A 17476-nucleotide genomic window follows, 5' to 3' on the forward strand; every position below is an offset into this window, starting at 1 on the left:
TTGTTTTACTGTTTTCTCACTTTTGATATCAATTGTTTATGATTATATCAGTTGCTAAGTTTCTCTGTTTCTCAACTCTTTACCACCTGTTTAGTATATCACAGTTATTTGTTCTTGCTGGGAGGTATTGATTGTTACGTCATGTGTTTGTGAGAGCAATGCCATATTTTTAGCCCACCATCTTCCAGTGGTGGACTATTCAAATCGCTTTTCGTCCATGGTCCGTCCATTCGTCCTTCCGTCCATTAACATTTCTTGTTGCGCATATTGCATTTTGGGACCGAATGGGCAACAAGATGGCCGCCAGGCAGCCATCTTGGGTTTTGCAGCCATCTTGGATTTTGAAAGTTGTACGTTCACTTAGGGCCCTAGTTGTGCATATTTAATTTGGAACCGATCAGTCAACAAGATCGAAGTATATAGCTGCCAGGCAAACAATCTTGGATTTGGATAGTAAAAGTTTGTTACCGCTTTTTCTCAGAAAGTTCTAAGGATTGTTCTCAAATCATATGTATGTTCCCCTAGGACCCTAAATGCGCATATTGCATTTTAGGACTGATTGGCGGATAGGTCGCCATCTTGGATTTTGAAAAGCAGAGAAAATTTCCCTCTTTCAATTGTCAGACATAGATTAATCTTTAGTGGACCCTAAGATCCCTCTGGGATCTCTTGTTTCATATAAAATACACAATTTCATACCGTAACAATAGATACCAAAGATCAAGAGTACATAACTTTTTGATATACAAAAACGGAATAAATACCTTAGCGCGCACAATCCATCATGTTTAATTAAGACTTTAAAATTTGTCAATGGATAATGTTTCCCAACTGTGTTCAGTCGAGTGATATTATAGAGGATATGTCCTGTTCAACTATTTATGTGTATCGTACACAATGGAAATCAGATTTTCACCAGGAAAGATTAAAGAAAAAAAAGCGTAAATGTAAATGTAAACGTTGGTACTGGTGTTGGGCGAGGGGTGGTAAGGAGTCTAGCTTGGACAGGTAGTCTGATATTGACACTTTTGTTATAGGACTTGTGATAAAGTCGTTAAACAAAGGTAAAATTACCTTCATGTGTTGTTTGAAGCATCAGGTGATGATACTAGTGATACATTGTTAATTATTAAAGAATATATTGTTATAATATATTTTCATCTCTTGTTTTATATATATTTCAAAGAAGTATTATTATAAATATATATTATATTGTGTAAAATGTTAATTGATATTCATATTGTATCATATATATATAGCAGTTGTAATTGTTTAAATGGTTTTGCTCTTCTGTTTATTTTTTACCATTCTGTCCAACTTTTCTTTAGGGAGGTTTTCAATAGTTGCCTCCTTGTTCATATCACTTTCTTTATTGATTTAAAAGATTTATTTAAGCTGAAGTGCTATTGGATTGTTGTGTGTTTTTTATGTAGACCCGTGGTAGTCCGTGGCCAATATTTCTGAAACCTCACAATAAAGACGGATAGTTGTAACATTCGCATTGTGGCCAGTTAAGGTTCAGGACACAAGTGGTCAGATTATCATATTGGTACGCTATATATTATACCAGTATGTGTAGTTATTATATAAATTTACTGTTGTAATTTCTGTTTTTGAGATTTTCTCCTCATGCTCCAAACAAAATTTCAGTTCATTCTCCCACCATATAATTTTGGTGTTTAAGCCAATTCAAAAGATATAATTCTCATTGTCCATATAGGGTGGGATGATTATTATATATACATGTACTGTAATTACCTGCACATTGTATGACGGCCATACAACATTTTACATCAGAACATGCCTTAAAGTGTACACGGAACGGAAAATAATATTTAGATATGATATTCTGTTTGATCTCCTGACAAGAATGTTGAAAACCGCATCAAAATCGGCCCCTTCAGTACCGAGATACAGCCCTCTAAAGTGCTCAATTTTTACCTGTATATCGACTGCTAATCAGGAAATCGGTCGCTCACGCTGATTTGGGGAATAACCGGATGTAACGTCACGAGGACAACGGCAGTGAGGTGTTTGGTAGTTGGGTTATAGCACAAAGGGGAACATATATGTATTCCTGAAATGGGGTTAAGAGAATTTTACAAATATATATACAGTATACAGTTATGTTGACGATTTAATTATATATATAATAGGAAATATTACAACTGAAATTAGGCTAAATATATATGTAGATTAGCGGAAACATGTATATGTTATTTATGTTTCTGGTACATTTAACTAGAGATCTTATCTCTGTTTTAACAACTTTCTAAAAATATCAAACCTCGGGAATATTCCATTTTCATAATGTGATCTAAAAAGAGACGAATTAGAAAAATGATGGTTATATAATTATTCATTTGAATATGTTTCTGTATAAATAAAAATTCTCTCTAGGCCTAAACTCGTACTTTCTCCATTCTAAATTTTATCCAAAGACGCATTTATCAAGCGCGTTATATACCAAACCATTCCATGTACACTTTAAGCTATATAAATCCATGGAAAATACTGTCACATTCTAAAAATATCTAAATTCAACATGTAAAAACACAGTGTACAGTGAAATAAATTAAAGTTTGTAGTAAAAGATTAGAAAGACGGTACATCTTATAGATACAATGTATGAATTAAAGTTTGTAGTAAAAGATTAGAAAGACGGTACATCTTATAGATACAATGTATGAATGTTGATTTACATAACAGAGATATCGTTAAATCAGGAGTACTAGTAGAGATAACTCTGTTAGAAAGACGATACATCTTATAGATACAATGTATGAATATTGATTTACATAACAGAGATATCGTTAAATCAGAAGTACTAGTAGAGATAACTCTTTTTAATCTTTAAACTGTTTTATGATTGCATAATGTTACTATGGAAAGTTGTGAATTGTTTTATTGTGTGTACTGCCATTACAGTACATGAAATTAGGCCTATTTGATCAATCGCAATATTCCCCTGTGTTGTCCTTAGCTGAGGATTAAGTTTGGTGCCATCCTCAATATTCCTGTAGGGATTATCAGAGACCTCTAGATGTTGAGGATGGCTGCCATGTATAAGCTGCATCTTTGTGTGTGTGTGAGATCTGAATTAAATGATTGGTGTAAGTGTGTGAAAGGACTTCTTGGCATTATTTTAATTTATTATTTTCATTATCTTCTTTTATGATGTGGTTTTTTTTTACCGGTGTTACTCATTCTTTCTACACAAGTGTATATATCTATCTTGCAGTAAGTTATTTAATCAGTTTGATTTATGTTAAAATAAACGAAGCATGAGTGTATTACATGTAATAGAGAGAACCAAAATCTTTAAAAGCCTATATATATATCTGAATATTTTCATAGATGAGATTTAATGTATGTTCTTATAAGCTAATAGGAAGTGCATATAAATTATTTTACCGTTGTAACGAAACTACACCTCAGGGGAAGTAACTCTTAATTAACGATAAGAAGAATTAAACAGAACCATCACAATCATAGAATATGTCAGATTGTGTAATCGCTTTACACTTGTGTTAGAAATTATTGCTATATTTTTTCAAAATCGTATTCTTTATTTAGAATATCTTATCCATTATCATGTCCATGTGATCATGAATGTCAGTTGATTAAAGGTTGTAGTTGTGTCATCATAAATGTCCTTAATTAAAAATTATCAATACACTTTACTGATTGGTTTACTTTTGTTCATTTCTGAAAGATAACTTCTACAAAATTAATCTATTATTAGATAAAGTCTCACATGACCTACTCTAATTGCGTTTTGCCTGTTGCCGTTTGTCAGGTCCATAAAAAATGTGCGCAATCTTCATGCAAAATATTTTGCTTATCACTGAGTGGCTGTAAAACTGTCCAAAGTAATACCCCTCCTATTGCACAACAAATGTACTTGTTATGATCATTATGTATTGACAAATATAGTGAATCAGAAGAATATTAAAAATGTAACTGATCAAGTGTCTTGCCATTAAAAAAACTCACAACAGTAATAATTTTGTAGGGTAGTGTGAATTTATGTCAGCATTCTGATGATGGTCTATTTATTTAAACTAACAATGCAAGTTTAAAACTTCATTGTGGAGATTAAAAAACAACTTTTCTTGTGGGTCATTGTTTCCAAGAATTTGGATTCTTTATACTCTGCCAGAGTGTGGTATCCAGGCAGAGAGAGAAATAAATTGTCTGCCACTTCCTTGGACACATGTCATGACAATGAAATGTCAGAGAATCAGAGAAACAATTTTTGAAATCTAACACTTAATCGTTCTATTACATGTATTACTTTCAATCTCAGTTGTATGCCTTTTGACTTGCATTGTCAGCTTTAAGTTAACAATGGTACTAATAAGTATAAGATGGGGTTGCTTCTTCAATATCTGGATGTGTTCCTCTCTGAATGCTCATCTACTGTAAACATTTTACAAAAAAAAATCTAAAATTTGCATATGTATTTCTGGAATTTCGTTATTTTTAATTATTGTGTAACTTATAAACAAAGATCTTAAATTTCATGCTTTGATTCAAACACATGAGTTGAGGCAACAAATATAGTCCATGTGAAATACTTAGATAGATTTGATTTTACATTTTAAGTATAGATTATGATGTAGTGGGAAAAAAAACAACAAATAGTACATATGGTGGGAAGAGCCATTGTCGATTGGCTGGTAAACTGCATTCCGTTGATTTTGTTACCTCAGTAATTTGTAAATACTCCAGATATTGAGAGTTTTTGGTCTTTAAATAGCACTGTTATTTTCTTCATTGTCTGTTTATCACTGGCTGTCACACACGTTAAGTAAATATGTTAAGTATGACTGTATCATGATTAAATAATGTTTAACTAGATGCTTGTTTGAGTTTTAATTTTTAGGTAACCTGACCATAGGTCATGGTGACCTATTGGGATAGTCTTTTGTCCGTCGTCATGCATCATCCAAAAGTGCATTGTATGACTTAAATTTCCTTAACATTTCCTTTTGAAAACAATAACTTGAGTACATATTCATCGAGCTTAATGAAACATGTAGACTAACATTGTATAGATCTTGGACGAGTTCAAAAATCAACCTGATTCCATTGTAACTTATTGAGTTATTGCCCTTTTGCAATAATTATTATTGAACATTTTGAATATGATAACTTTAGTAAATATAATCCGAGCTTAATGAAATTTGTATGTAGACTAACATTAGAAATATCTCGGACGAGTTCGAAAATCTGCACAACTCACTGATAATTTTTAAGTTCTTGCCCTTTGCACTAATAATTACTATTGGACCTTGTGAACGCGATAATATTAGTAAATATGAACCAAGCTTAATGAAACTTTGTATTTAGACTAAAATTGGAAAGATCTTGGACGAGTTTGTAACTTGGTAGCCCTTCATCCCAGTATGCTACATGCTCAATATCAGTACCTTGGGCTTTCTGGGTCTTAAGATGAAGTCTTTTAAGGATTTTAGCCTATTTGACGCCTGTGACCTTGAGTGGAGATCAAGATCATTCATTTGAATAAACTTGATAGTCATTCTTCCAAGCATGCCACAGGCCCAATATCAGGTCTCAAGACCTCTTAGGTATTCATAAGAAGTTGTTTAAAGATTTTAGTCTTTTTGACCCCTGTGACCTTGAATGAAGGTCAATATAATTCATTTGAACAAACTTGGTAGCCCTTCATCTTAGCATGCTACAGGCCAAAATATCAGTACCCTGGGCCTTTCGGTTATTGAAAAGAAGTAGTTTGAATGAAAAGTTTATGCACGGCGGACGGTGCAGGGCGACGGACGATGTGGTGTCAGAATTTCAAGCATAATGGGATAAAAGGTTTGGTTGCATCCGCTGGATTTTTGCAGTACTCTTTTAGCGCTGAAGTTCTTTGAAATATAGAGTTGTTGTAGTTATGTGATAAAAAGCATCTTAAAGGTGCTCCACCACCGACAGAGCATAATTAAATGATATATATCATTTGAACAATAATTGGTGTTTAATCGTATATATATATGCCTAATTAACACAAAAAATAACATAAACTAATTAATACGCCTTAGGTGCATGCGCAAACATTACTTCATTCTATATAATATATAGTGCCACCAAACTTTTTCGGGATACAATTAATTTTTTTTTCATATTTTTAACTTGAAGTAAAATTAGAAGCTCAAACTTTTTAATGGTGGTAATGGTGTAAAGTAAGTAACTTTTGTAACTGAAGAAAAATACTAAATCGTCTGATCCTGTTTTTGATAGTGAAAAAATACTATTTGTCAGCGGTGAAGCATCTTTAAATTATATTCAGTTTATATTTGATTTTATATGATTAATTTTTGCACACAATAGCTCAATTTAAAAAAAAAAAATCCCATATTCATTTCATAAAAATCTTGTATGAACACTCGATCATTTCAGATCATATATATTTCATTGTGAAAAATGTATTAAGGACCTTTTTCATAGTATATAGGTCTTCATTGCCTAAATAAAACTTACATTTTTAAAAGAAGCGATTGGGCTGCACCTTGCTGCTTTGGAGAAGTAGTATATATATATATGTATATCCTGATTTCTTTAGAGGAGTGGTGTTCAGGTTATGCCTATTGGGTAGTTCCTTTGTAGGAATGGAACATGCACCCTCTGAGTGTACATACTTCCCTCAATGGTCAATATTAACAGCAATATATCATTCGGCTAGAGAGATCTTCTCTTTAGCTTGATCAGTTGAGAGTCAGACTAGTAATCCTGAGGTCCCGAGTTTGTCCCTGGCAGAGGCAGGTATGAAATTTATTGTAAATCTATCCTGTTACAGAAAATGATAATGAAAAAAACCCAAGAAAACAGAGTAACTCTGGACAGAAAATTTAGGTGGTTCAGACTTACTGGTTCATCAATTAAGACAAAGTTACCAACCGATATGTGCAGTGTACATTGTAGATCAAGTGATTTTCTTTTGAAATGATTTTTATTAGTAAGCTAAACCTGTCTATATTATTAGGCTTTTTCTTTCTTTTTTGTCAAATATATTTCATATATATTAGGCAAAAAAATAAAAAGCCTTATAATATTTTGCTTTATTTATATTAAATATATTAGGCTAAGATATTTAAAAGCCTAATAATACATGTGTATAGGCAGGTTTAGCAGACTACATACCAAAGTTCACTTAGAATAAATTGTCCCTTTAATCAAAGTAAAAGGAATTTTTACATTTAAGAAATGATTTGATTGCTTTGAGTTCAATAAAAAATAATAATAAATAAAAAAAAAAAATAATAAAAAAACGTTGTCATTTTGGGTACTCGAACCCCAAACCAGCCTTGGTGCTGTTTGTACCTCCTCACTTGAAGAGTTCCACAAAGAAAGCCGCGGAATCCGAATGTGGATCTTTTTTTGGACTTGCCTAAAAATCTAGACTTACGTAATGGCAACTGATGATTTCGAGGATCTACAATATAAGCAGGTAACTGAACGAAAGTCAAACGGTGATTGTTGCTGCATACTTATGTCTGAAGCGTACAGAGAATAAGAGATGACAGGTCTGTCAAGTTTTCAGGCTAGAAATTACCCCCCACTACGACTACAAGATAACAAGATACAAGAAACTTTATTTAGTGTCGAATATATAAAAACATGGTAACATAAGCTCGGTCGAGCTTGTATTTCGACAAAACAAAGTATATTGTATATAACAGAAAATTAAAACTAAAGCATCACAGTCGTCAGTAATTATAAGTTCAGGCACTATATAAGCTATCACAGAATTGTTCACAGATTTATATTAAAAGGGGGTGGCAACACAAGCAACAAAGCAAACCAAAATAAAAATAAAATAAAAACATAAAGACATGTGTTACACCACAGGATACAGGGAGACATTAAGAACAAAGTTTACATTAAGAACAAAGTTTACACTTACAGTCCGGTCCTTCCCACCTAAGGAGCAGCCTCCGAAACTCTGCATAGTTTTCAACCTTACGCAGGTCATTAGGGAGGCTGTTCCATATGCGGGAAGCCTCGTACCTGAAAGATTTCTTACCATACCTGGTGGTGTTAACTCTGGGTAGGTTTGCTTTGTTTTCAGATCTGAAATTATAAATGTTTTCTTGTTTTTTAATAAGGTTACATATGTAGTCAGGAGCAATATTGTTAAAAATTTTAAAAACCTCACAGGCCATCATTTTCATCCTGTGGACATGTAAAAAGGACAAATTTGATCCGGCTAGCAGTTCTTTAAGGTTAGAGGTGTAGTCATTATGAATGAAACGCAAGCCCCTCTCTTGCACTCGTTCGATTTTTCTAGTTGCAGAAATACTGCAGAAATGCCAAATAAGGGGACAATAGTCAAAGTTTGATAAAACAAAACATTTGTAAACTAAAATTTTGGTTGCTTTTGGTAAAAAATGTCCGATCCTTTTCAGAACTGCTAGCTGCTTATAGATGCTTTCCTGCATATATCTGAAACATGTTAATCAAATTTTAAAAGATGGTCGATTTCGATACCTAAAAGTTTAACACTATCTTCACAAACAATTTCAGTGTTAGAGATATTAAAATGTTTTACAATGTTCTTACCCAGAGAGATAGCCTGGAATTTCTCTGGATTTGCCTTCATTCCATTTATGTTAAACCACTTAATTAAAACACTGGCTTCATCTTCTAAAACTCTCTTAAAGATGCTCCACCGCTGACAAATGGTATTTTTTCACTATCAAAAACAGGAACAGTTGATTTAGTATTTTTCTTCAGTTACAAAAGTTACTTACTTTACACCATTACCACCATTGAAAAGTTTGAGCTTCTTATTTTACTTTAAGTTGAAAATATAAAAAATAATTAATTGCATCCCGAAAAAAATCCGTGCCACTTTATCCTATATCATATAAGTACCGATTGGCGCATGCGCCAAATGCAAAACAAATTATTTTATATTATTTTTTGTGTTAATTAGACATACATATACACGATTAAACACCAATTGTTGTTAAAATGACGAATATTATTTATGGTCTGTTGGCGGTGGAGCATCTTTAAGATTGCTTATATTTTGACTAAAATAACCTAGGGTATTGTCGTCAGCATAGTTATATAATGTAGCTTCTTTGATGAAATAAAATATATCATTGATAAAAATGTTAAAAATCAAAGGCCCCAGTATCGAGCCCTGGGGGACGCCTTTAATGAGGGACACCCACTCGCTGGTGATGCCCCCCAAACCAACCCTCTGCTCTGACTATCGTGTTCCACTTTCAGCCAGTTGTTCAGGATCGAACTCTTCAACAGATTGTCACAACATGTGTACAACCGCACACAGCTTCATAATATGTAATATACAGTTACTCAAATATGCGGGGTTGTACCCCATGGCCATTCTTAAAATTTAAGTCAAGGCCCAAATAGGTTTTGGGATAGCCCTGCATTTGACTCCGGAGTAAAACAATCCTGCAAATTGAGGGAGTATTTATTTAGTTACAGAAATGCAGGATTCTGTGAAATGGAAATGTTTAAAGTTGTTTTAAAGATTTTTATCAAAAAAGGGTATCATAACTTCCACATGACAACATCACTATTAGAATTATTCTTCAACTTTCCACATTATTACTCAAATGGAAACAAGTTTCATTATCTTGTAGCGGGATTGGACTGGGTCGTTCATCGGTGACCAGGTAGCTCAGCCGGTAGAGCACTCGGCTAGTGTTCTGAGGGTCCCGGGTTCGAATCCCGGTCTGGCCACTACATTTTCTCCTCTCCTGTTACAGAATTTGCGCCCAACTAAATAACCAACAGTTGTGGTGTTTGGAAGGGTCTTGTATGTCTTCGGGGGCAAAAACTTTGAGAAAGGAGGGAGGACTGTAGCGGGATTCGACTGCTCATTGAGAAAGGAGGGAGGACTGTAGCGGGATTCGACTGCAGCTGGGTTGATCATCGGTGACCTGCAGGTACATAGCTCAGTCGGTAGAGCACTCGGCTAGCTAGTGTTCTGAGGGTCCCGGGTTCGAATCCCGGTCTGGCCGCTACATTTTCTCCTCTCCTGTTGCAATCTAAATGTTTGAAAAAGTTACAAACAAAATCACCTCTATTGCTTACCATGGCGCTAAAAATAGAACACAGGTAAAACTCAATCAACCATGACATTTCCACGAAATTTCCCTGATAAGTATACACTGTAGTCTATATATGGAGAGCACCTAAATTGTCACTTTATGACAAAACGAGGTAATAGAATTCAATAATTCATACACAAAAACACAGAGTATTCAATCAGTTAAATGGCTATTTGAAAGTTATGACATACCTTTTCATGCAAATTAATTATTAAAACAACTTTATCCATTTTCACTTCACAGAATCCGGCCTGCATCTGCGTAACAAAATTATCCCTAAAATACAGGATTGTAACTCAAATGCAGGACTATCCTGCATTTACGGGAGTGTCGACCCCCAACCTGCTAAAGCCAGGCGTTTGCAATACTTGAATTATACTGAGTAATGCTGTCAATGTTACTATTTCTATATAATGTTTAAACTGTTACAATATGCTTTCATGTACCTAGCTAGCTGTTACATGCTGCTGTTTATCAATATTGACTAAATGTAATTGCACAGGACCTTGGCATGCATACATGTTTATCACAGATTCTGGTACTGGTTGGTGACCAATTATAATGATGAGGTTATACATAAATGCATGTAGTCAGGAGGGAACACTGACTGCTTAACAACAACAGCAACGTCAGTTAATGTGTGTGCTGATATATGTCGACTTTGAATTCTAGACGAAGCTAGATGGCAATAGGGGTTAGTGTGATGATTCATGTGATATAAGCATTTCAGCCGAAGACCGGTAGTCCAACAGCTAGATTTTGTGGCTGTGCGGATGTGTGTTGGTATCTTTCAACATCGAACGCGACCAGCTCTTGGATGGGTGACTGCATGCTCCGTTGGTTCCAACCCTTGTCTCGACAATTAATTTATAATGCATAACATTTACATATATCAACATAATCATATTGCATGTACATTAATAATGTTGTAGTATTCCCCATTTGAAGCCAAAAAATGATCGTTTTTGTAACACAATTTCCCCTGTGAATTATTTTTTATTATATTTTTTTTTTTACTTTTGTTTGCAAATTTCTTCATATTTATCATACAGCTACTGCATATTTTATGATAAACTCAAATTTTTCATTATTGAGCTTAAAATCTTGCTTTACTAAATCTTAATATAAAATAAGTTGTTTTACAGTACTTTTTCATCAAAATGAATATAATTTTGGACCAAAATAAGAAGATTGAAATTCCCCTATATTTCACCAAACTTTTCCCCTATTTTGAAAAAGGGTAATTTCCACCAAAACCTAGATTGATCCCTGGGCACTATTGCATCAAAGATAGATGCTACCTGGTAAAAGCTTTATCTAATTAAGTTAGGTTATCAATAATTGCTGATAATCAGAACATGCAGCTCTAGTTATATATAGTCAAGTCTCCATTTCGTGTTTTGAATTAATGATTGCAATTAAATCATAAACTATTATTGAACATTTACTTCTCGATTAAAATTCTTTATTTTGGTAGTAACGCTATTCTATTCCTGCAGCCAGGCACTAGACCATTAGGTTACTCACTAGATCTTTAACTTGAAATGTATGTTTTTATTTTCCAGCGTCTTAAGGCGTCAATCCACCACACTGTGGTAAGAATTTGCTCTGATCTGGAGGAGGATGAATATTCTGGCATCCCCATAAATAACGCGGTAAAGGCAGCCATTGCAGAAACGACATGGAAATATATCCAAGATGTATCTTCTGATTTAGAAATGTTTGCTAAGTACGTCTGAAATGCTTAAGATCAGCATGCAGTTACTTTGTTTTCAATTTTTTCTATATATCATATTAATTGACCTCAGCCAGCAGCCTAACTAAAATAATTCCTAATATGTATGAGGTAGTTGGTCATAATTTGGATCATTAGTGTTGTGTAAGAATATAGCTGCGTAATGGTAGTTTAAATGGAAGGAAAGAGAACTCAAGGCTTCATTGAAGATAGAACCTAGGTTGGTGTGTGTTTGGGGATAAATACTTTCGAAAGAGGGGAGTAGTATTGCAGGTGTAAATTCTACCCCAGGAAGCCTGGGGTCAAGGTCAATCTCAACTGACTATAAACACTTCCTTCTGTTATAATCATAACAGTGATTCTGTATATAATCATTTCAGGGGCCTGTGCCTTTTAATTTGGGAAAAAACATTTTTTCTTCCTTTAAATGCATATATTAGCAGAGGTTTTTCTTTATTTGGGAAAATATTTACATGAAATTGGGAAAATACAGCTCAGCTTCTGTAGGGAAAGGGGCCGAATTTCGGCCCCAAATGCACTGCATAATTTTATTAAATATTTGTAACCAGAAATAAAACTTTTTTCATTAGACTGATGTAATTTAAACTAGAACATGTAGTTTGATTAAAGTATGTTATAAATCATCTCACCCTGACATCTATTGATTATTGTGGTTATTAAAATTTCAGACATGCCAAAAGAAGCACAGTGAATGCAGATGATGTCAAACTGCTTTTAAGAAAGTGCCCAAAACTGGTTGGTCTTTAAATGTTGTTAATTTTGGATATGCCATATTTGTGTTTTCATTCAAATGACTTCTCCTCAATAACCAAAAGGCCCAGGGCACTGATATTTGACCTGTAGAATGCTGGAATGAAGGACTACCATGTTTGTTAATTGACCTTTACCTTCATTCAAGGTCACAGGGGTCAAATAGGTTAAAATCTTTAAACAACTTCTTGCAAATAACTAAGAGTCCTAGAGACCTGATATTGGGCCCATGGCATGCTGGTATGAAGGGCTACCAAATTTGTTCAAATGAATGACCTTGATCTTCATTCAAGGTCACAGGGGTCAATTAGGCTAAAATTCATTAAACAACTTCTTGTGAATAACTAACAGTCCTAGAGACCTGATATTGGGCCTTTGGCATGCTGGGATGAAGGACTATCAAGTTTGTTAAAATGAATGACTTTGAACTTCATTCAAGGTCACAAGGGTCAAACAGTTCAAAAACTTTAAACAACCATTTGAGAATAACTAGGAGGCTAGACCTGAAATTGGGCCTTTGACATGCTGGGATGAATGGCTACCAAGTTTGTCCAAATGAATAACCTTGACCTTCATTCAAGGTCACAGGGGTCAAAAAGGCTAACAAAATTTAAACAACTTCTTCTCAAGAACCAGAAGGCCAGGGTCACTGATATTTGGCCTGTAGTATGCTGGGATGAAGGGCTACCAAGTTTGTTCAAATGAATGACCTTGACCTTCATTCAAGGTCACAGAGGTCAAATAGGCTAAAATCCTTTGAACAACTTCTTGTGAATAACTAAGAGGCTTAGAGACCCGATATTGGGCCCATGGCATGCTGGGATGAAGGGCTATCAAGCTTGTTCAAATGAATGACCTTGACCTTCATTCAAGATCACAGGGGTCAAAACAGCTAAAAAAAATTTAATGACTTCTTCTCAAGAACCAGAAGGCCAAGGTTACTGATATTGGGCCTGTAGCATGCTGGGATAATCAAATGAATGACCTTGATCTTCATTCAAGGTCACAGGGGGTCAAATAGGCTAAAATCTTTAAACAACTTGAGAATAACCAAGAGTCCTAGAGACCTGATATTGGACCCATGGCATGCTGGTATGAAGGGCTACCAAATTTGTTCAAATAAACGACCTTGAACTTCATTAAAGGTCACAGGGGTCAATTAGGCTAAAATTCATTAAACAACTTCTTGTGAATAACTAACAGTCCTAGAGACCTGATATTGGGCCTTTGGCATGCTGGGATGAAGGACTATCAAGTTTGTTCAAATGAATGACTTTGAACTTCATTCAAGGTCACAAGGGTCAAATAGTTTAAAATCTTTAAACAACTACTTGAGAATAACTAGGAGTCTAGAGACCTGAAATTGGGCCTTTGACATGCTGGGATGAATGGCTACCAAGGTTGTTCAAATGAATGACCTTGAACTTCATTCAAGGTCACAAGGGTCAAATAGTTTAAAATCTTTTAACAACTTCTTGAGAATAACTAGGAGGTCTAGATACCTGATATTGGGCCTGTGGCATGCTGGGATGAAGGACTACCAAATTTGTCCAAATGAATGACCTTGACCTTTATTCAAGGTCACAGGGGTCAAATAGGCTTAAATCTTTAAACAACTTCTCAAGAACCGAAATGCCCAGGGCACTGATATAGGGCCTGTAGCATTCTTGGATGAGTGGCTACAAAGTTTGTTCAAGTGAATGACCTTGACTTTTATTCAAGGTTACAGGGGTCCAATAGGCTAAAATCTGTGAAAGACATCTTCTCAAGAACCAGAGGGCCCAGGATACTCATATTGGGCCTGTAGCATGCTGAGATGAAAGACTACCAAGTTTGTTCAAATGAATGACCTTGACCTTCATTCAAGGTCACAGGGGTAAAATAGGTTGAAATCTTAAAATGACTTCTTGAGAATAATAAGGAGGCCCTAGAGACCTCATTTGGGCCTGTTACATGCTGAGATGAAAAGCTACCAAGTTTGTTCAAATGAATGACCTTGACCTTTATTCAAGATCACAGGGTCAAAAAGGCTAAAATCTTTAAATGACTATGTCATATTATGCTAATAGTCAGATGACCGTTAAGGCCCATGGGCCTCTTGTGTTATTCCCAATTGAGTCATATTTCTGGGTTTTTGGAGAATAACTCAGCAATTTCCAAGCATTAACAATGACACTCGGATGTTTCTGTCCTGTTTCAGTTGGAGCATATTTCTGACATTCATCAGAACCTCTCCGGTAGTCGAGCGAAACAGAAGAAAAAGACAACAACCAAGAAGAAAAGTAGTGCTGCTCCAGCTGCTGATTCCGACGAAGAAAACTGAACCTTACTGTACTGGGGAACATTAAGACAATGATAACAGATCCTGAATCTTACTCTGTCCTCTGTGGAACATTTACACAATGATACAGATCCTGAATCTTACTCTGTCTTCTGTGGAACATTTACACAATGATAACAGATCCTGAATCTTACTCTGTCTTCTGTGGAACATTTACACAATGATAACAGATCCTGAACCTTACTGTGTCTTCTGTGGAACATTTACACAATGATAACAGATCCTGAACCTTACTGTGTCTTCTGTGGAACATTTACACAATGAGAATCATGAATCAGACTGAGACTTTATGGAAAATCCCACATTTACAAACATATGATGTCTAGCCACCAGCTGCTGTGAAAAAGAAAATCCAAATAAAGGGTGTTATATCTCCCTGGCAACAATCCCCAACATTATAAAGACTGATATTGAACATTGTTTCAAATACATCTTAATGTTTGTACATGTATTCATGACGCACTATCACATACAGTCAATTATGCAAAATGTTTATGTCACGTAGTATGATCATAAATGTATATGTATTGATATAAATGTATGTGATATGGGATCAGAATCTACTTTTGAGTCACCTTCAATAAGCAGGTGATACGGGTAGGATCACTATATTGGAGAAAGCATACTCAGCACTGAAGTTTTCTTGAGATAACTTCTCCCTTTAGCTAGTCAAACTCAAACCTCATGTAAAACATCCTTTGCTAAGGAAAGCTATCAGGTCTTAACATCCAATTAGTGAAAATCAAGGTTACTGTTTACAAACTAACAAAAAATAATTCTTTTTAATATTTCAAGTCTTCTTGGGCCAATAAAATTCAAGCTAAACTCACTGTCTCTCACCTAAAGTGTGATGTGGATTCTTTTCATGTAAAAGTGTGGCTTTAAGTCAGTTTTGGATGTTTCTTTTTGTCTATATAGATATTTATAGAGATTTTGTTCGATAGATTCAAGTAAAATGTATGTAAGATGTGTGTATTTGTATTCACGAGTTACTAACTTTAGAATGAACTGTAAATTAATGTGGTGCAATACATTCAACTTTTAACTTTTCACATAACTTAATTGATCTGAAGTTGATATTTGCTAATTAAGCAATGTACACTTTGAGTACTGAATCAGTGCCCAAATTACATGTAATACCAGTCAACAGGAGTATATGACTCTATGAGTCTCAGAGACCAACAGAACATAATAGATATACATGTATCATCACTGTATCTCGAAGAGATTTGACAACCTTTTAACTAAATTTTGACATGACCTCTATTGTTATACTGTACTATTTGTACACCATGTAAGCTGTGCCCTGATGATGGCCTGCCTTTAAGGCCGAAACATGTCGGCAACCAGCAGCACCAGATGAACCTAGAATATGCCATTTAGTACCTGGCTCAGGAGTTGCATCTCTTATTTTTTCGATAAATTTTATTAAGTTTGTTGAAATATCTGTTTTGTAGCTTATTTCACATTTTCTGTAATGTGTATGTAGCATAGTTGTAAAATATGAACTAATAGATAATATCAATGTAAATAAATACTTGTGATATACTTTCTACTAGTTATTTTGTCTATAAACTCATGTACGATGAAGTTCCTTCTTATAGTACTAACCACTCTATTGTGTTGCTATTCAGGTTTTGCATTTTACGACATTATTTACCCTTGCACAAAGTATGGATTTCTAGCTCACCTGGCCTGATGGGCCGGTGAGCTTGTGTCATGGCGCGGCGTCCGTCGACAGCCTTCCGTCGGTCCATTTGTTATAGTCATAGAGTTCTGCATGAAATTCTGCATGAAATGTAACCAAACTTGGCCAGAATCATCCTTGAGGGAAGGGAACAGAGTTTGTATGAATTTTGGCTCTGACTCCCTTTGGAGCAGGAGGGGCAGGGCCCAATAGGGGAAATAGAGGTAAAGCCTTTAAAGGAATACTAGTCATGGAGTTTTGCATGGAATGTAACCAAATTTGGTCAGACACATCCAGGGGGGAGGGGGAACAGAGTTTGTATAAATTTTGGCTCTGACTCCCTGTTGTTTATGAAACAACTCATAGAAGACGCCAAGTCTTTGAGGCCCCAGACATTTCACTTGTAATCCCCTGTCTTCGAAGCCCCAGACAATTTACTTGTAACCCGCTGTCCTTGAAATCCCAGACATTTTACTTGTAACCCTCTGTCCTTGAAGCCACAGACATTTTACTTGTAACCTTATATTTTTGAAGCCCGACAATTTACTTGTAACCTGCTGTCCTTGAAATCCCAGATAATTTACTTTAACCCTCTGTCCTTGAAATCCCAGATAATTTACTTGTAACCCTCTTTCCTTGAAGTCCCAGACATTTTACTTCATTTTCTAGGTTCCATTATGTTTGGGTACCATATCCATTATGGAGAAAGTTTGATTTTTTTTTATTTTTTTTACACAATTACCTTCTCTTCAACTCTGGAAAAAAGTGACTTCAAGACCATTCTTAACTTTTGCAATTCTAAACTTTTACTAATTGTTAAAATAGTTCTG

The 17476-nt window shown here is 35.0% G+C and overlaps 1 protein-coding gene across 1 annotated transcript; it reads left to right on the top strand.

Moving 5' to 3' along the window:
• The first annotated feature begins 7118 nt into the window (after positions 1 to 7118).
• Positions 7119 to 16510, top strand: LOC138334296 (centromere protein S-like). Its single transcript, XM_069282938.1, has 4 exons — positions 7119 to 7471; positions 11678 to 11841; positions 12537 to 12603; positions 14819 to 16510. Exons 1-4 carry the CDS (start codon positions 7433 to 7435, stop codon positions 14939 to 14941), a joined length of 393 nt encoding a protein of 130 aa, XP_069139039.1. The 5' UTR covers positions 7119 to 7432; the 3' UTR covers positions 14942 to 16510.
• The last annotated feature ends 966 nt before the right edge of the window (positions 16511 to 17476 follow it).

The sequence above is a fragment of the Argopecten irradians genome, chromosome 11 (genome assembly GCF_041381155.1).
Source record: "Argopecten irradians isolate NY chromosome 11, Ai_NY, whole genome shotgun sequence".
Classification (NCBI taxonomy): Eukaryota; Metazoa; Mollusca; class Bivalvia; order Pectinida; family Pectinidae; genus Argopecten; species Argopecten irradians.

Excerpts from the sequence above, each read along its gene's own strand:
- LOC138334296 (XM_069282938.1), top strand. The coding sequence starts at position 7,433 with ATGGCAACTGATGATTTCGAGGATCTACAATATAAGCAG. Across the intron at positions 7,472-11,677 it reads AGGATCTACAATATAAGCAG|CGTCTTAAGGCGTCAATCCA; the intron begins GTAACTGAACGA and ends TTTATTTTCCAG. Across the intron at positions 12,604-14,818 it reads TAAGAAAGTGCCCAAAACTG|TTGGAGCATATTTCTGACAT; the intron begins GTTGGTCTTTAA and ends GTCCTGTTTCAG.